Source organism: Hoplias malabaricus, chromosome 8 (assembly GCF_029633855.1).
Source record: "Hoplias malabaricus isolate fHopMal1 chromosome 8, fHopMal1.hap1, whole genome shotgun sequence".
In the NCBI taxonomy this organism is placed as follows: domain Eukaryota; kingdom Metazoa; phylum Chordata; class Actinopteri; order Characiformes; family Erythrinidae; genus Hoplias; species Hoplias malabaricus.
The window spans coordinates 31,450,862-31,470,265 of record NC_089807.1 but is presented as its reverse complement, the minus strand read 5'-3'; the positions used below and the strand labels follow the sequence as shown (position 1 = coordinate 31,470,265).

General features: G+C 38.8%; 2 protein-coding genes across 6 annotated transcripts; one reads left to right on the top strand and one right to left on the bottom strand.

Moving 5' to 3' along the window:
* Nucleotides 1-6: 6 nt before the first annotated feature.
* Nucleotides 7-11,607, bottom strand: ncoa4 (nuclear receptor coactivator 4). Of its 4 annotated transcripts, none has more exons than XM_066678830.1 (10): nucleotides 11,587-11,607; nucleotides 5,374-5,500; nucleotides 4,258-4,398; nucleotides 3,950-4,038; nucleotides 3,556-3,664; nucleotides 3,154-3,252; nucleotides 2,907-3,041; nucleotides 1,735-2,769; nucleotides 1,522-1,614; nucleotides 7-1,430 (listed from the first exon to the last, which is right to left on the bottom strand). In XM_066678830.1, exons 2-10 carry the CDS (start codon nucleotides 5,497-5,499, stop codon nucleotides 1,425-1,427), a joined length of 1,833 nt encoding a protein of 610 aa, XP_066534927.1. In that variant the 5' UTR covers nucleotide 5,500; nucleotides 11,587-11,607; the 3' UTR covers nucleotides 7-1,424. The 4 variants fall into 4 exon arrangements, with proteins under 4 accessions (XP_066534927.1, XP_066534924.1, XP_066534925.1 ...); XM_066678827.1 differs by lacking the exon at nucleotides 11,587-11,607 and adding an exon at nucleotides 10,290-10,532; XM_066678828.1 differs by lacking the exon at nucleotides 11,587-11,607 and adding an exon at nucleotides 10,290-10,532 and having other exon boundaries at nucleotides 3,154-3,249.
* Nucleotides 11,608-11,731: 124 nt separating this feature from the next.
* On the top strand, nucleotides 11,732-19,280 carry yipf3 (Yip1 domain family, member 3). 2 transcript variants are annotated; one of them, XR_010804056.1, is made up of 10 exons: nucleotides 11,732-12,004; nucleotides 13,686-13,895; nucleotides 14,257-14,363; nucleotides 14,469-14,514; nucleotides 14,666-14,758; nucleotides 14,917-15,048; nucleotides 15,155-15,268; nucleotides 16,233-16,356; nucleotides 18,030-18,731; nucleotides 18,889-19,280. XR_010804056.1 is itself a non-coding variant. In XM_066678838.1 (9 exons), the coding sequence occupies exons 1-9, from the start codon at nucleotides 11,930-11,932 to the stop codon at nucleotides 18,158-18,160; spliced, it is 1,032 nt and encodes a 343-aa protein (XP_066534935.1). In that variant the 5' UTR covers nucleotides 11,732-11,929; the 3' UTR covers nucleotides 18,161-19,280. The 2 variants fall into 2 exon arrangements, 1 of the variants encoding a protein (XP_066534935.1); XM_066678838.1 differs by having other exon boundaries at nucleotides 18,030-19,280.
* The last annotated feature ends 124 nt before the right edge of the window (nucleotides 19,281-19,404 follow it).

Below are 19,404 nucleotides of genomic sequence, written 5' to 3'. Positions count from 1 at the left end.
ATGTAATAGTTTTAAAGATATTTATTAAGAGTTAAATATGGTAGGGACAACAGCAGAGGACAGAAAGCATGTTAGCAATAACCTTCCGAACAGCTTTAGCCAAAGTGTTACATCTCATACACAATAGTGAACAGTGCTACACTTAAAGGAGAGAGTATGGGCTCAAGGAGGGAGCTTTGAAAAATACTTGCTGAGGACCATCTTGAGTGGATAGGTCCTAAGTAATTTAAAAAAAAAAGTGGCATTATTTTGAAATGTAACATATTGCACAGACCCCTTGGTCCTTTAGTAAAGGGCTTGGTGTAGACCCAAAATTAAGTGTTTGATATGAAGGAGGGTAAAAATCATTTCATATCTTGGATCAATTGAATCGATTCTTAACTATTTAACAAAACTATTTTCTCTTACTCAAGCCCATGCTTTCTGGTGCACTTTAGGTTTTGAGATCCAGTTACAGTGGCAGAGCAGAACATAAACAGTGGTTATATTTTGAAACCATGGCAGTTTTATTTCCAATAAATATTTTATGTGATAAATATCTGCCCCACTATTCGGGCAGTGCTGAGAAACGTCCACTCCACAGTAGGATAGAACAGGTTGTTCTCTGTCTGAGAGCTCATTCAGATTAATCTAATACATTGTGGCAAACTTCAGGCACAACATAATGAAGCAGTTCAAATAATATAACGTGCAAAATGCTGTGCTAGTTGTTTACCTATTCCATGAATATATGTACTGATTAAACACTGATTTTTGGTTAGACTGAGACAACTGCATGTTAAGCTTTCTATACATTGGGGGGGGGATACGCTTATTCAAATATTCCCAACAACATTGCCTTTTAAGCTAAATAAAAATAACGTTAAAATATTCTAGCATATTTTGGCATAAGCCTTCTTTCAAAAAATTTTAAAAAGGACAATAAAGTTAAACAGGGGCCAATGAAAAAACTCTGCTACAGATCTGTCCTCTTCCAGGTGCACAAGAACTGATTCCATGAAATCTAGCATCCTAAACATGTGCATGATTAAAATAAACATTCATCCTCTATCCACCCAAAGAGAAAATTAGATATTCTTCTATGCAAATGCACCACTAAATCTGGCTCATTCATTATTTTATGACAATTAGATCAAACACTTGATCCACGTTTTTGGCACTGCATTTTTGGGACCTCTATGCATAGGCATACCATTAAAGAATCCCATGTATAATATTTCAGTTCATCGCCAATTTGAGGTGACAGCTTGTTTGAGCTTATTTTGAGAGATCTTATCAACTACATCCTTAACAATCTAAACATTAAAAGATTAGCGAGAGAGCCCAGAGCTTATAGAACATGAAAAGTAAGGCCATTGGAGATAGTGTGCGATGATCAGCAATTCAGTGAGTCCACCATAAGGTTTGTGAGACTGAGGCAGTTTTCACATCTGAAAAAGAGAAAGTTAAGTCTCTTACATTTCTCTTCCACTAACAAAATGAGCAAAGTATTTTAAACTATGACTCATACGTAATTCTTACCTGTGTCGGTGCTTGATGTAGCCACTTTTCTTTATCCCCATCAAGTTTAAGACAGGAAAATATGTCACATACTGTGGGAAGACCAAGTCTGTCCTGTAACCAAAAAAAAAGACTTTTAGACAATCCCTCAAACGTTTAAAACAAGCTGATGAAACTGATTCTACATCATTATTCAGGTTAAGCTTCACCATTGTAAATATCCATTGGCCTTACCTGTGCATTGGCCCTCTTGCGTAGCAGCCATTTATCCTCATCTGACTCTTTGCTAATGGACTCTAATGGTTTTTTTATGCTGGGTGTGTCAGTGCTGCTGTGCTTTTTTTCTGGCAGGACCCAGCTTTCAGGCTGCAGAGGTTTGTGGAAGGGACTGCTATCAGACTCCCTGACTTTGGAATTGAAACTGGTGCTCTTTTCCTCCTGACTGCCCTTCTCCTCGCTAAGGGCACATGGAAACACCCAAGCTGAGAGGGAGGTCTGAGTGGTGGTATTTTTGCTAGGATGAAGCCAGGCCTCTAGAATAGCCTGCACCTTCTGCTGCTGCTCTTGCTGCTGGAAGATGGCAGACTTGCTGGTGACGTTCTTGTCCACATACATGCCATTCTTATCTCTGCCTTCTTTCTTGAGGAGCCAGAAACCCAAGGCCTCTTTCCCACAGTTATCATCACACACGCACTGAGCGAAGCTGGCACAGGTTTCATTAGCCTTGCATGTGGTCTCCAAAGGAATGGTCTGCTGGAGCCACATTTCGAGCGGAGCTGGTGCGACGGGAGAGGGAGCTGGAGTACTGGTGGCCGTAGGTGGAGGAGTCTTCAGGCACTTGAGCTTTCCCAGGTTCTCAATCTCCACAGCCTTGACACGGGAACCACAGCAGGAGCCGCAGTCTGACTTGAGAAGCCACTCGCTAGAAGAAAAGTTTTCATTGAAGGGTTTTAAGACCTGTTTCCAGCGATCCGCATCTAAAATGGGGTTTGTCACTGCCAGTTTGCTGGTGTTTGGAGTGATGAGCCAGTCACTGAGCACGTCAGAGTCAATCTCTTCATCACTTTCCATTGGAATTTGTTCCTCTTCCTCCACATCCAGGAACTCACTCTCGTCTATCTTCTCAATGGAGAAGGCAGAGCTACTGTTGCTGGCATTGCTACAGGTGCGCTCACGTATGGGGGAGTTCTCTTTCAAGAGCCACAGTTCTAGATCTTTGAGTTGACCCCACGCTTTCTGAAAATCAAATGGGACGAGTGGGCGGTACACCTGATAAAATAAGAAAAAGACAAATACAGCTTAATGAATGACAGCATTCCATTTAGATTTAAGAGATCATTCTTGAAATGCTTATGACAGGCATTTTTGCTAACATATGGAGAAAAATATATAAACATAAATAATACCTGGGGATTCTCCTTAGAAGCCAAAAGCCAATCCTGAGGGTTTTCACTAGACTGGTATCCAACTGGACCGTTGGTTACAGGGTGGCTGCCAAGAAGCCATTCAGCAAGTGGGGCCCCCCATTCGAACTCTAGCTTCTACATAAACAAAACCACCAGGATGTTATTTTGTAACATGATTAAGAGGGAGATTCCATACATATCAGCAGTATTATATCTACTGATATTTAAAGACACAACAAAGACAAACCTCTCTCTTGGGAGTGACATGGTAGTTCTGTAAGAGCCACTGCCTCTCAGCAGAAATTGTGCTTTGAGCAGTCAGACTGGCAGGCGTCTTCACCATCTGCTGAAGAAGGGATAATAATGAGGGTCTAATTACCACAGAACGTCCAGTGTCGCGCACACAATTTCCATCGGATAAAACAGGCAGCATGGGTGTAGAGCAGACAGGATGCAACTCAGTGGAACAGCTGCGTTCATCCTATTTCTCTCAAAGTTATTCATAGCTGTGAGACAGCATGACAGTGGGGACTATGGCATATTTGCACTTATTCAGCTGCCTAGTAAAATCCAAAAGCCAAAGAATTAATCATTTAATTTGGGATTAAACCCGTGTTATGCAAAACTGATGTGCAAGACATTGACAAACCTGGGTGGAAATGGTCCCAAAAGATGTAATAGCTTGGCGCAAAGAGCGAGCATCTGCTTCAAAACTCATCTCTGGTGTTTCTTCAGGAGACAGGTTCAGACCAGAAAATCTAAACAGAGTACAAGCAGAAACACCCATGAGCGCGCACACACACACACACACATATATATATATATATATAAAATTTTGTTTTTCCCTCTCATGAACTGTATACATTGTGTGACTGTGTATGATCAAGTTTTGCCTCTGTAAACAACAGGTAAAGAGAAGGGCTTAAACCACTACAGTGCCTCTATTGAAGAGTCTAGCCTGTAAATAGTAATTTGGCCTGTTGAGGCAAACATGCCAGCTAAGCTACATCTAGTAAAAGAGTGCAAGCTGAGCTGTGGCTTACTTCTCTAAGCAGCTAGTTATTTGGTTGGCAAGGTCGTTGCTGTTGGAATTCTCCAGCTGATGAATGAGAATGTCAAACTGGCCCCGGAGCTGCATGTGAACAGACACAAAAACATTATCAAACATGGAATTAAGTACTTTGGCCCCAACAGCTTGGACAGACCAAATGGCAACATTTCCCAAGGCTGTAAAGGACACACAAAAAAAATGATAGATTTACAATACAAAAATATATATATATATTAATTTATTAATGGTTTGGAGATTGGCCTGAATAATAAGATAATTCTTAGAGCTTGACAAACTGACCCAATGAAGTTGTTGTAGCTGCTGCTGCAGAGACTCTCCTTTCAGCTGCTCCACCAGGTCAATCTGCTCCAGCAGCCACACTTCACGAGAGCGCAGGGTCTCCAGGTGTCTGCTAATACAGCTGTGCAGCTGGGACTTCACCTGAAAATTTAGAGGAACAGAAAACTGTAGTTAAATTCAAGGTAACCAAAAACAACAGAGTAGGTGAATACATATTGATGAAATAAGAATTTCCAGATGAGGGGACACACCCACACACAAAACCAATACCAGCCTTGAGAAGTCTGAAACTGACTTAATCTCCTGCAGTTATTGGTAAGAAAAGGTCATGGACATGTTACACACTGACCTACAATCAGCAGAGAAAACATGTCACTTAAAAGCAACTAAATTAACCAGAAATAATCCACGTCTGGTGAGAATTCAAGAGAATAAACTACCTAGTTTCCTTCCAGTCCTTCCAGGGGAAGATGAGCTTGAAAAGAAATTAGCCACCAGTCCCAAAATTCACAGGAACAACAAGAAGCTCCAGCAAATGTTAGGTCACAAGAGAGACGCACTGCTCCAGTGAGACAGAGAATATGAGGCTAAGCATTTACCTTCATCCTATTTATAGGACAGGTGCTTAGGAGTCTCCTTGTCTGACATGTTTAACTGTGATCTCAGTCAACCTCTTCCTATAGAAATATATTCTGGTCTTAGTACAATTACAACCAAGTAGTAATTATTAACCACAACAAGGCCATTGTAACACCAGCCTAACAGACACGTCCCACCTTGCCCATCCATATCACAACAGCACTCTCAGCCTCATGGCTTAAAATGTGGCCATCACGTCATGTGCATGTGGTATATGCCCTGCATCTTTGATAAAAAAAAAGACCTCTTTCTCTTGCAGTCCCACAAAGGATTAGCCAAAATACCTCCATGGAAATCTCCTAAACAAAAGTGCTTTCAGCAGACAGCACAAAAAACTAAGCTGACAATAAATCACAGACAAATGCTAAACGAGGCTGCTAATGCTGCAAGGGCTCCTACAGTCCAATGAATGATCAGAAATTTGTACCCAATAAGGCTTTTAAAAATGCCAAAAGTATATTTAAGAAAGTCTCTCACCTCTCTTGAATTTCCCCTGAGTTGGGCCTCAGCCTTCATCACCCCAGCAATGGCCTCATCCAGCTGGGTCCGGGCCTGAGCACACTGCCTCAAGGTAGTCTTCTCTCTTTCCCCTACTGGTGACATGCTGAAAATAAGAATGTGACATTTAGAAACTACTCAATATTTTGGTCCACCGACAATCTTTAAAGGAAAAAAACAGCCATTTCTAACATATGCCAATTGTTCAGATCAAGGCAGGAATCAATAAGCATTGGCCCTAAATTTAAGAGAAAAAACCCTTTAATTGGCAAGGGTATTGCAAAAGGGCATTGCTAGGGCTATCTATTTATCTATCTATCTATGTGTGTGTGGAAATCTTTGTCTGGGCCTGTGTTTATAACACAAAAGGCCAAGAAAATCTTTAATTCTTAATGCTGAATGTAGAGCCATGTAGTACACAGCATGTTTGGGTGCCTCAGTCAGATCTAATTCTGTTTAAAATTGAAGATAATGTTTGCGATAACATTCTAAAAATTAGAGTTCCTTTGATCTGAAAAAAATGTAAATGGTTTAAATTGCCATGTCGTATTAAAAACAATTAGCATTTCATCCTCCTCACAGACTGGCAGATTAACAGATCTTGACACATTACCACAATTCAGTGATCATTACAAGAGCAATAAAAAAAACATGCTATTATATTAGTTACACTACATAATTAACTTAGAAAAATTCAAGGAAATGTTATACTTGTTACTACAGGCAGCTAATGTAGTTTCTGTTTTCTCTGATAACAAACTTCCCCCAGCTCACTTTCTGTTTCTTGAATGTCAACACACCCAAGTTTTTCCTCATGCAGCAAGACTGCCTAGCAAAACCACACCATAAATGTGTTCTCATGTTTTTAGTCATTCCAATTGCATGGTAAGTTCTTGGTGTGTGCAAGATAAGTCTTTAACAAACTTTTCCAGCTCAGCACTAAACCAAAAATCACAAGTATAATGCTATAAACAAATATCAGAGATGCTGTGCAAATGTAACTTATTCCAGCTTTAAAACTAGTGGTCGTTTGAGAGTTTGGTTCTGTACAGGGCGGTGGAAAGAGGGACACTGAGAAAATATGTTGAGTGCACACATGGTTTGTTCTTTGCATGTCTGTGCAAAGCATTCACTGTGATCCTGTGTGTAGTTATTTAAAGCAGTTAAGGTTCTTTACAGAAAAACCAGAGAGCTCTGATATGTCAGAGAACCTCTTTGGTACCATGGTGACCTCTGTTCATTAAGATATTAAACATGAACCTAGAGAATCAGCAATGACACTCAAGGGTAACCAAACATGGATTTTACTGATTATAAACACAATTTGGGAAGATGAACTAGTAACCTAATTTTGTATGCCAGAGTCTGTTCGTAAAAGACAATGTCCTGTAGCTTACGCAAATCCTTAGCATAAAGTGCATTAATATTAATCATGTTATTAAAACAAAAATAAAACAATTGTGGCAATTGAACCTTATAAACTGCACTCTGTTCAGAGGCTGGAGCAGCCAGTGTAGTCGCAGCGCTATTTAAGGTGGAACAAATATATAACCAAGAGGACAACTGCCGCTTCGTGTGTATAAAAACGAATATTTTATCCATGTTTTAAAGCCTGAAGAAAATCGTTGTCTGAGAAAGTTAAAAGCCAGAGCCTGTCAGCTACATTGTCATTGCCACGGCCGGATGAGCAGCTAACGACAGCTTCCTATCGCCAGCGCTAAGAATAATAAACAAGCATTGTTTAATCATATCCTCTCGTCCATACCTCGTTTAGTAAAGTCCAACTCACAGCGGCGGTCAGATAGATCCGATTAAATGATGTTTGAGCTCAGAGAAGATGTAAGAGTGGATTAAATGCGGTGTTTCATGGTTTTTATGTGACCGCTGCTGTCTCTAAGCTCTGCCCCCGCCGCCACCGCTCAGACTCAACTCCGCACGTACACAGCTCATAGAGCGGGGCCCGCATAGGGGGGGCGCCGAGGGACGGCCCATAAGCCACAGCACAGACACAATACACGCCAGCGAGACTGCTGACAGTCCAACAGGGTGCCAACACACTAATAACGTCCCTATATTAACTTCTATTGTACACCCAGCAGGTCAAATAAATTATGCCTGAGGAAATCAGAGCGGAAATTAATAGGTTGTTAGAAGATCCATTCACAAAATATAACACAAAATGTAACTTTAATTACAGGCCCAGGATTTAAAAACCTGGCAATGCAGTGCACCACATCCACATCTCAGTAATGCACGTTTACCTTATTCATGTGTATATATATAGTAAAAGTCTCAAACTAGTGAATACAACACACATCTGAATAAAGCTTTGTTTAACAGTAAGTTCAGGAGACGGCTAACAGCCTTGGGAATCTCCTCGGTATATACTGCACACATTTTAGGTCCCAATATTTGAAAAGATGAGCTGTTTAAATATTCTAACCTCCACTAGAACCTTATTTGTGTTTCAAACTTTTAACAAAGCCTGAGGATTTACTCGTTTACTTGAAGGAATTTGTCAGTCTGACTGTTCTCATCAGGAGGTGATAAATCACTTTCAACCCACATTTGAATGCCATGACCTTAAACGTACAAAAACCAGCAGAACACATACACACATTTTTGCAAAGACAACTTTGAAGGTAAAAAGTGAAATATTTTCCAAAGCGTGATTATTCAGTAAGTGTTTCTGAATATAGAAGACCTTTTTTGACATTAAACTAAGTTTCAGGTTAATCAAAGATAACAATAACAGTACTTGTTTATGTTAAATACACAGAAAACCTTAATGTAGGCTACGGAAAAGGAAAATGAAGATGAATAGATGTGCATCCCCTTCTGGTCATAGATTAAAACCCTAAAAACTCATGTCTGTTAATCAGAGCGACTTGTATAGAAGTCAGCTCCAAGGGAGAAAAAAAAAAAAATTCCACCAATGCCTTTTAAGTGGCTTGAGCCTGGTTCATACCTCCCGAGGATGTGGCCAAATTGACGCATTTTTGAAATGAAACAAATGTACGTGGATACGGCAAGAAAATGAGAGTGACAGATTTTCATGACGTAGGATCAGCGTGATTCTGTACATCAACATAGTTCAATTTAGGGCATCGTGCCTTCAAAAAAGTCCCACAATTATATATTTCCACCCAATCCTCACTTTCAATACAAAGCTAAATTCAGATGCTTATTTCATGTCCTTTTGTTCAAAACATCCAGTTCCACCTTAAATTTTGCTGTAGCCACAGGTGCTATAATGTAATTGCACTGCGTATTGAGGTGGATCTAAAGATTGAGAAATTGGCAAATTATGGCAGTTTTATGCTTGTTATAAAGCAAAAGAACATAACGCGCCTAAATTATATTAAACTAATATACAGAAGGGATATTGTGGTTTTTAGAGAAGAAAACACTGAAACTTGTGCGTCTCTTTGGTCCCTTGTGCCTCCATTTCTTGCTGGTGACTCACAAGGTGTTTTTAGACTTTTGTTTGATGCATGCCTCTGAAAAATCACAGTTTGACCTAGTGCAGTGTTTCTCAACACAGGTCCTGGAGGCACTTTGTCTCCCTTCATCCAACACACCTGATTCTTAAGTTAATGAACAAGTCCTTTCAGAGTGACAGTGGATCTGTTATAGAAGACTAACTGCAGTTTCACAGCAGAAATGCTTTGTCATGGTCAAGGTGCTGACTGCTTATTTTCTGCAGAAAGCAACCTTGTAGACATATCAACGAGGTTAAAAATGTTTTTTTACTGCAGAGAATTTTTAAGTGTTTTTAACTGGGCACCTGAGATCAACATCAAATCATGCCGTGCCGTTCATTAGAGTAAATGTGACTGCTCCAATTGAAATTCTGGTGCACACAAAACAAGCAGAATGAGACCAACTGAACTGGTGGGACTGTCTGTTTCTAAATAGATTCTGGTGCTGTTTGTTTCAAATATTAACACAATACAAACCAAAGGCATCTAAAAGAACAAAAGAAAGGATGTTAAGTCTCAATATGCAACACTAAACGTGATGTGAGGGAACAGAATGCAGTCAAAACAAAAAATGAGGAATTTCTGGAACTGTTTTGACTTCTTTTTGCATTTCACATCTCCTGCTGTATTTCAAGCCAGTAAAATAGGAACAAGTATAAAACCCTGATATGTGCCTTAAGCCCAGCGTATTGCACTGTTCTAACAACTGGCTCACAAATTATATGTCATATGGATTTTGGGTCAGTTATACATATTGCCAGTGTGAATATTTAGCCAAGCAGGATTAAAATGTAACAAAGTATGTATATTTGTTTTGTCCAGCCCTGTGGATAAAACTACGAGCATCAATAAATGAGGTAACAGTATTAAATTATTGACTTGCCAAAAGCTTATACTTTAACATGGCTTTAACTGTGCTGTTTGTAAGAGTAAATACATATTTAGTATAATTAAACTTTAGTAGTTCATGTTCCAAAGATAGGACAAAGCATCTATAACTTTTTACAATTACAGATAACACTCGTTTAATCATGCCAGAGAGACTCGTTTAGATAAAGGCTTATTTGCGAGCTGATTTTTGATCCCAGTTATGCAAGAGTAGTGCGACCAACGGTCATTTAAAAAAGTGCTAAATGTCGTGTGCCGAGTTCCCCCCTATAGGCGGGCCTATGGAACACAAGGGCATTTCAGCATTAGTCCGCTAAAGTTTCACGAAAGTTCACCGTTTAAAAAAATACCTTATTAAATTATCCCCAGCACGGACGCTAGGGAAACGTGTTCAGACTAAAGCAAACAAATGTCAAACAAACCTTTTCCAGAGCTCATTATACATGGTCAGGGTAGCTAGTGCTAGGCTAACATTGCGCAAAGGAACATTCCATGAGTACAGCGATATTTTTGAACGTTACATACCCACATTCTGTCTTCGACATCAGTCTAGTTTTGGATGACATTGAGAACCTAGAACTGCTCCAATAAACTAGAGTATAGGGTTGACAATGCGGCTAATCAAACGATCTTCTCTAGCCGGTATCTTTTCACGCAAGGAAGAAGATGGAATGTGCTGAGGACCGCGGATCTACAGCTCATACACTCCTCTCACACAGCGGCACCGCCGTGTCCCCATGAAGTTAAAATCTTTTGCGCATGCGCAGAGCGTTTGTCAGCAGTCTGAATGAACCCAGTACACTTGCTGTCATCATCGCCCCCTGCTTTCAGCAGCCCCATGGGAGACTGACCCGGTTCCGGCAGTATCTCCACGGTCACCGCGCCCCCCGCCGGTGGAAAAACACATTACAGCTATACATTCTGACCCTCAATTAAATTACAACATGGAATTTAACACAACGTGGTTAGGCCAAACTAACCAGAAATACTGATATACCCCGATCAGTCACAGCACTAAAAATGACTTCTTTGGTTCCACACCAAATGATTATTTTATCAGCTCCACTAACCATACAGAGGGTCGCCGTATTGTTTCATTAGGAGTCACAGTATACTGCCCACAGGAATCTGCTGGCTGGATTTGTTTGGTTATTAGATGGTTATCAGTCCAGCAGTGACTCTGAGGTGTTTAAATACACCAGCAGCACTGCTGTGTTTCATCCATTTCATACCAATGAAACACGAAGTGTAAGAAAAAGGAGGTGATTTTAATGCTATGGCTGATCCATGTATGTTTGCTAAGAAGAAAAATTCAAATAGCAGAATAAATACAAACAATACAGTAAGTGATTTAATGTCTGTCGAATGGTTTGTTTGAAAATTTTAAATATACATTTACTTTAAATTGTTATTTACTAAATCAAACCTTTAAAACATAAATATGGAAATAAAATTAATTGTGCAGTGAATGGAGGCATCGAAGATAAATCTGTAACAAAACCTGTTTCGGGTTCCCCGCTCAAAAGATACCAAATACATTTCTAAAAGAAAAAAAAAATAATAATTCAGTTAATTACATTTATTTGATTTATGTTTTAATAGGTCTAAGACAATGCCAATTTTGTGGAAGGGCAAAGGCAAAAAGCAAATGAACCATATTTCAATCTCACATTAAAATCACAACATAAATTCAAATTTATAGACGGTAAACGTTTCATTAAAAACAGTACATTACAGAAACAACACACTTCTCTTGCACTGCAACACGTTTAGAACAATAAATTGATTTTAAACACGTCATAGTGTACATTTCCAAACATACCTTATTCCGCCTCACTTTTCTGTGGACTATATATCTATTCCTTAAGCTTAAAATAAAATGTTATTTGTTGTGTTCCGACGTCACCAGTGAAATTCAGCAGTCACGTGACTGGGGGTTCGAAGCCTGGATATTGGATCATCGAGTCGACTCTCGAGCACCAGGGCTTCATTCAGCGCTCTGATGTGGCATGAAGCTACTCTGTTTACATCTGGAGAGACGGGTCGCTCCGGTTTAAGACTCTGTTCTGAGACTATAATGCGCTTCATTGCGGCAGTGTAGTTGCGTCGTTGTCACTTAGTTTCTGAAGTCGTAGAGTCGCTTAGCTTCATTAAAGTCTGTTAAAATGTCGACGTCGGGAGGAAGCAAAAACACGAACACGGAACCATGGGGCGGATTTGACGATAACCTTATCATACAGGTGACCCACAGACACAGTGATAATGTGTATTCTCTGAAGCTCATCCAAACCCTGTCGTGGTGGAGGGTTTACCTGTAAACACTGTTTATGTAAATACATCGTTGTGCTGTGGATGAACCAGGTGCGGTGTCGTAGGAACACAGTGTGACGTAATGTTAGCTCAGTGCTAGGCTAATGTTAGTCGACTCTACTGGAGAATTTACAGTGTGTCCAGCTTCATAAACTCTCTCTGTCTGACCACAGCAAAGACATAATGTTAAAAACAATACATGTACATGTTAAATACAGCTTTGTGTTGAACTCTGTGACGATCCTTATTTTAACTCCATTACTTTCTATACGTTAAATAACAATTAACATTTTTTCGATATCTACAATATAAAACAAGTCTTAAAAACCCACTCCGGTGAAAATCAAGCTTATAAACTTCTTAACATTTGGTATTGTGTAAGCTAGAAGTACAATAAGTCAAATAAGCTGAGCATTTCTGCTGTGAAACGGCAGTGTCCCCAAGAGGGTCTCAAACATGCAAATATAGACAGCCAGGGTTTGTGATGTATAAAACCCAAAGTACTAGTCCCCTCAACTTGTGGTGTGGGATTTTGAAGTTGCTTGCCAATGGCTGTAGTGTAAATCTAGATAGAGATTGGTATTATACATTAGTGCATGTACATGGTAATAGATCAGCACATGTTGAATGAAAATTAAGGTGTTACATCTAAGCCATATTTAAGACACTAGGTTTTTCTATTTTTTCATGCACATACATTTTAAATCTGTAATTGTGAGTGTCATGTTATAATTAGGAGTTTAATTGGTAACCAGAGGGAGATTTAAGCAGATATTTACCAATAAACTTTATTTATTTTTTAAATAAATAAATAAATAAATACATCTCATCATTAAGGGTAGACAAAATAAACCAAAGCTTCATTCTGCACCTTTTCAATTATTATTATTATTATTAGTAGTAGTAGTAGTAGTAGTAGTATGTTTTATTATAAATATTTGTTTTGTCATTTGGTTGTTCTGCTTCTAGTTATCCAAGTGAGAATCCAACGCTGAGAGCTAAACATAATTTCTTACCCACAGTATTGAGTTTCGGAAAAAGGAACTGAAACACCTGTTTATTTTTTTTTAGCTCTGTATGCACAAGACTAGGTGAAATTGATAGATAAAACCTAACTGTACAATATGTAACTACAGATGAATTTTTTCTAAGAAGTGACTGTTGAGTATATTGGTACAGAAATGGTTGAATACCTCTGATCAAATCACATGTTTTGTTGGTTTTCTTAGTAATAACATCTGCCGAGAACCTAAAAATAGCATTGTTTCTGAACATTTGAATGCAAAACCTCTGTAGAAAAATACTTAATGCCACATTTGCACATTGTATATTGTTGTTAGATTTAAGCAATATGTAGCAATAAAATCAACAGAAAAATGTTATATGCCAATTATGTCTCTAAATTACTTTTCTTAGAACATCTAACAAAATCAACAAAAGATTTAAATTGATTAGGAGAGATCAAACCTTTGCATGTGCCTTTGCAAATCAACGAATGTCTTTTTAGTATAAAAAATATCCAAAATCTTATTACAAACAATACCAAATCAATGTGTAAATACTATTTGATAGAAATGATCATAATTAACATGTAATGTTGTTCGTTTTCAGGGCAGTGGCTCAGCAGTTATAGACATGGAGAACATGGATGACACCTCAGGCTCTAGTTTTGAGGACATGGGTGAGATGCACCAGAGGATGAAGGAGGAAGAGGAGGTGACAGCAGAAGCTGCAGCTACAGAGGAAGACAACGGGGAGGATGGAGAGTTCCTTGGCATGAAAGGCCTGAAAGGACAGTTAGGCAGACAAGTCGCTGATGAGGTCAGCTCTGTTGTGGCTTAACATGCCCAATGACAAAAAACATCATTATTTGTTATGAATTCACTTTGAAATGTGTAGTTCTGTGTTGGCTTTTTTTTATAGTACACTTGGCTTCTATTGAAATTCAGAACAAAGATTAAATATACATCTAAAGGCAGCTGCTGATCTTCCAGCAGCAAAGGAAACGAGGGAAAGATATCATAGAGACATGAACTTTGCTTAAAGATCAGCAGTCTCCATAAGTCACATCAGATAAATGCAGGAAGACTCAGGAGCTTAAACACATGACCTTAAAATGTATTGTAAAATAGGTTTGAAGCCATACTTAGCGCAGACATCTGTTTTCCTTTTAATAATACAGGTTTGGCAAGCAGGGAAGCGGCAGGCCTCAAAAGCCTTTAACCTCTACGCTAATATCGACATCCTCCGACCTTACTTTGATGTTGAGCCTATTCAAGTAAGAAACAGGTAAGATTAATTCAACAGAACACACAAGTGTGTTTTAGAGAGCGTGGGATGGTGCAGTCCTACTGTTAATATCTTACAATATGTTATTTATAATATTTTACACAGATTAATTGAATCCATGATTCCACTCCGAATGATTGCTTTTCCACAGGTAAGCGTGTTTAATTCTTTTCTTTATTATTGATTGATAAAGTCCTATTTCAGAGGCTAAAATTTATAAGTGATGCCTCAGTTATTCACAGTAAGTATGAATATACCTTAGTGTTCTCTCCAGTTTCATGGCTTATTTTTCAAACTCATAGAAAATAGCAGGGGAGCTGTATGGGCCCATGATGCTGGTGTTCACTCTGGTGGCCATCCTGCTGCATGGCATGAAGACATCTGGAACTGTGATTGTAAGCAGAACGCTTCATACACTCTATATGTTGATAAACCATGAAGAATTACAAAAGATGTCATGAAAGGAGAAGATTTTTCAAGTACTGTGAATAAGAATTAGACCTGCTATACATGAGGTATCTACTGATATGTGTATTTATGTAACTTAAAACAGAGGGAGGGTACACTCATGGGCACTGCCATTGGAACTTGCTTCGGCTATTGGTTGGGGACATCCTCTTTCATCTACTTCTTGGCGTACCTTTGCAATGCTCAAATCACCATGCTTCAGATGTTGTCTTTATTGGTAAGCAATGACAGTTTCTGAACAAGAAGCTGTAAATAATTTCTTCAAAATTTCGTCTATGATTATGAGGGTCTTGCTTATGAACCTTTTGTCAACATGTTTGCAGGGATACGGTCTGTTTGGCCACTGTGTGGTCCTTTTCATCACCTACAATGTCCACTTTCATTCCCTCTTCTACATTTTGTGGCTAGTGATTGGAGGACTGTCTACACTTAGGATGGTAAGTGGGTTATCAGGTGACATCTAAATAAATGTTAATGGATTTTCTCAAAGGTTATTAAAAAAAGGTGTTTGTTGGAAGTTACATATGTAAATATGTTTCATAATTGATATGGACTGGAAATCAATTCTGTAGTGATTTGAACTTTATTTATTAATGTCATAGCTGTAAATATATTTAATTCCTGAAATAGAGATTTTATATCAATAATGCCAAAGGTGAAGCTCCTGGCTGTAACAGGAAAAAGTAAACGCTGCCAAAGTGAATCAGCTATGCAGTTACAGTTACTTAAGCGCATTAGTGTTTCTTAAAAAGTTATTTCAGCTTTTCATTGTGATTTATGTCACTGGTGTTATTTAGGGTTATTTTAGATTTTAAATCTAAAAATGATAACTTTGTGATTTTGGAAAGAAAATAATATTAAAATGTTAATGTCTGTGATACACAGTGAAACTTTCAAGTTTATTAAATGTGAATTGATATTTAAAAAAAAAAATAAGCAGCTCTTATGCCTCACTGTTTAAGAATGGTTGTGTTGAGCTGCTGGTGAGCAATTAGTGGGGGACCTCTCTACGAAAAAAAAAACACTGTTGCTTATTTTTAAAAATCTGCAGAAGTGTAACTTCAACAATAAAAGAATAGAATTTAATTACATTAAAATCACTTTCTTACTCACTAACAAATAAAATATGTTTGTCTCTGAATTTGTACATCATAAGCATTCCTGTCAAATTTATTCCTTCATTGTCTATAACCGCTTATCCAGTTCAGGGTCATGGTGGGTCCGGAGCGTACCTGGAATTACTGGGCGCAAGACCCATGTCAAATTATATTACATTATTTATGAATGAGTATGTGTAAAAAAGAGGATCGACTGCTTATTAGGATACTTGCCTTACAGTAAAAGCAGTATTGAACAGCAGCGTAGTCCTCTTTGTTTAATATTTTGCCCTCTTTTTCCCAGGTGGCTGTGATGATCTCCCGTACAGTGGGTCAGACGCCTCGTCTCATCCTCTGTGGCACCCTGGCTGCTCTCCACATGCTTTTTCTTCTCTACCTGCACTTTGCCTACCACAGAATTGTTGAAGGTAAGATGGAAATGCTGAGTCCTTGTGCTATCTTCTTCTCCACTTAATCTATTTCAGGGAGTTGCGGTGGCAATATGGCAAGCAAAGAAAAGCCTAGGCTTCAACGTACAATGCAACTTCCACCAGCTCCTACTGGGGGATCCCGCAACATTCCCATTCCAGCTGGGAGATATAATGCCTCTAGCATGTCCTGGGTCTTCCCCAGGAGCTCCTCTAAGTAGGTTGTACTTAGAATACATGCGTCCAGGCGGCATCCTTTTCAGATGCCCGAACCCCCACAACTAGCTCATCTCAACTTGAAGCAGTAGTGAGTCTACTCAGAGCTCCTCCACTGGCAGCACTGAGTTCCTCACCTGATCACAGAGTACCCCAAGCAACCTGCTAGAGAAAAAAACATTTTGGCAGGTTGTATTCATGATCTTGTTCTTTCGGTCATTACCCAAAACTCATGACCATAAGTGAAGGTGGGGACAGGTAAATTGAGATCTTTGCTTTACAGCTCAGCTCCCTCTTTACCACTAGAGTCTGTACAGGGACAGCATTTCTCCAGTCATTGCACATATCCTACAGTCAATCTTACTATCCCGTTTCCCATCACTCATGGTCGAGACCTCTTGAACTCTTTCATTTTGAGTATATGCACACACAACAGCCCCTCCGTGAGCCAAAGTCACATTAAGGCAACCCTCAACTAGACCAGGACAAACTCCAAGTGTACAGCTACCAGCTGGTGCCTCTCACCCTGTGCAACTGCTGAGTAGGAGCAAAACCAACCCCTAGTGTATTGGTTCCAGATCCATTACGGTGCATAGAGGTTAGCCCAGCTATATCTAGCTGGTATCACTCAACCTCCAGCTCCAGCTGCATCCCCCATTGAGGTAATATTCCACCTGCAAAGAGTCTGTTTCCGTTGCAAAGCTCCTGCCATGTGCCTGATGGGCATTGCACCTCACACTTATGTACCAAGTGGTGGGTGATTTTCTAGTCTTTTTGTATTGTATTTGTCTGGAAGATCATTCCAGACTTGTTCATCGTAAGAGACCCTACTAGGAGCCCACAGCCCCTGAAGACATTGCATTAGATGCCATTAGACCACAAAAGTCCTTCTGCCAAGAAAAGGCCCCAATCCAGTTCAGTTTTGCACAGTGAATGTGTAGCAAATATGCAACAAATATTGTTTTATTACTGTCCTTAAGACATTTTCAATTCTCTTTAGTTCTTGTGTTATATTGTACAAAAATGAGCCAACTACACCAAATAATGAAAGTCATATCTCTAGACAATGAGGCTGTCACAATAACCTTGCGATAATAAAGTTGCCTTTAGTCTAATTTTAGAAACAGTTATGTTGCCGTAGGTTTAAAGCACCTAAGTATTTTTATTCAGTGGACTATATTCCTGTCTTTCTTCAGAACTGGGTCAGAGAGTCTAAATCATAGCTGTTTATTATTTTTCATGAATGTTTACATATATTTACTCTTTTTAAAAGCGTAGTGCTGTGATGTGAGTAAGAGGTTTAAAATAGTTTGTGGTTTATTGTAACACCAGTTGATTGGCCTATACAGGACACCAGTTTACATGCTGTATTTTAAATGTTACACTAGAACTTGTATATGGTAATGATTAGTAACAACAAGATATTAATGTCACATGGTTTTATTTTTTGTGTTAAGGCATCTTGGACACGCTAGAAGGACACAATATTCCTCCAATCCAGAGAGTGGCCAGAGATCTACCAAATGCTGCATCCGCTGTTGTGAATGCCACAGTGAAATCTGTGGCTGCGCTTGTACTTTCTCAGTGATCACATGCTTAGGACTGGTGCTTCCTAGTTTGATCAAGGAAGCTGCATTTGGGTGAGCATGGACTGGACAAAGTATAGTGACACAGGAGATCACAGCTAGCACCCCTTTCAAGGATGATGTCCAGTTTTGATTTGAATGTCATGTGTCTGTCATAATGGTGGACATTATAAGAACATGGGAAAGAAAATGTGTCTTGAACCGAGTCATTGTAAAAGGCAAAACATTTTTATAAATTATCCCCATCTCTGTACATGTCTTAACCATTATTGTGACACAGAATGATTTGCTAAATTTTGGTTCATCTCCCCTCAGATACATATAATGATCTGTACAGAATTGAAACACACTACACTAAAGCGTAGATTTATTCATGTATTAAATGCTCTACAAGTTTCTTCATCTGACCAAATAACGTGCCAGCACATATGCATGTCACTTGATGTAAAGGTGCAGGGGGTCCTTTTCACTTTAGCTGTTTTGTAAACAGTCTCATGATTATATTGTGCAGGACCAGTTCTGAGGACTTTCTGAAGATGCTTTAGAAAAAACAGAATCTCATTACACACGTCAGTGAGTAGCTCTCTCTGTTAACAATGATATTAAAGCTATTGAGAGGAATGTTAATTCTACTCCCTGCAGCTTTAAGGAAAATGAGTTATCATTCAAAGACCTGCATATATTTAAATTTATGCAGTTAAAAATCTCATTATTTTTTTTATTATTACAGAAAAAGCTGAAGGTTTTGTACGTTTGGGCCATTCTCTATAGTTTCAGTGATATCAGACATTTTGGAGAAGAGGAAATTTGCAAGATGCCTATATCCACAATTACTGTTATCTTGATTAATATGAGCAATGTATTGGAGCAGAAGTGCAGTGATTATTATTTTTTGCTTTGTTTTATTAATGGTGCATGAGAAATATTTTGCTTTAACCCAGTTTCCTTTTAACCCATAATTATATGTACAGCATTCTGGACTCCTGTTGGGAACACTGGGTAGAGGTCTGTGGCTATCAATACTTGCTCATTATTTTGTCATTTATGTGAAATTTCTATTTATAGGGTAATTGTACAGAAAAAGAAGGATTAGAATCAGAAATAAAGTAATAAAATCTCAAGGCTAACTTTAGACCCATTTCTTTTTTTCAAATCAGTAAATCACTGATCAGCACTGTGTTTAATTTCCATCCTGAATGATCAAAGACCCTGAGTCAAGCAGATCACATATTTAACAGAAATGTAC

What these genes read in the sequence shown, in the direction of transcription:
- ncoa4 (XM_066678827.1), bottom strand. Translation starts at nt 10,330, where the DNA reads ATGTCATCCAAAACTAGACTGATGTCGAAGACAGAATGTGG. An exon ending in ATGTCGAAGACAGAATGTGG is followed by an intron (nt 5,501 to 10,289) that starts GTATGTAACGTT and finishes TCTTATTTTCAG; the next exon opens with CATGTCACCAGTAGGGGAAA. An exon ending in ATAACTAGCTGCTTAGAGAA is followed by an intron (nt 3,665 to 3,949) that starts GTAAGCCACAGC and finishes TACTCTGTTTAG; the next exon opens with ATTTTCTGGTCTGAACCTGT.
- yipf3 (XM_066678838.1), top strand. Translation starts at nt 11,930, where the DNA reads ATGTCGACGTCGGGAGGAAGCAAAAACACGAACACGGAACCATGGGGC. An exon ending in ACGATAACCTTATCATACAG is followed by an intron (nt 12,005 to 13,685) that starts GTGACCCACAGA and finishes GTTCGTTTTCAG; the next exon opens with GGCAGTGGCTCAGCAGTTAT. An exon ending in CCTATTCAAGTAAGAAACAG is followed by an intron (nt 14,364 to 14,468) that starts GTAAGATTAATT and finishes TATTTTACACAG; the next exon opens with ATTAATTGAATCCATGATTC.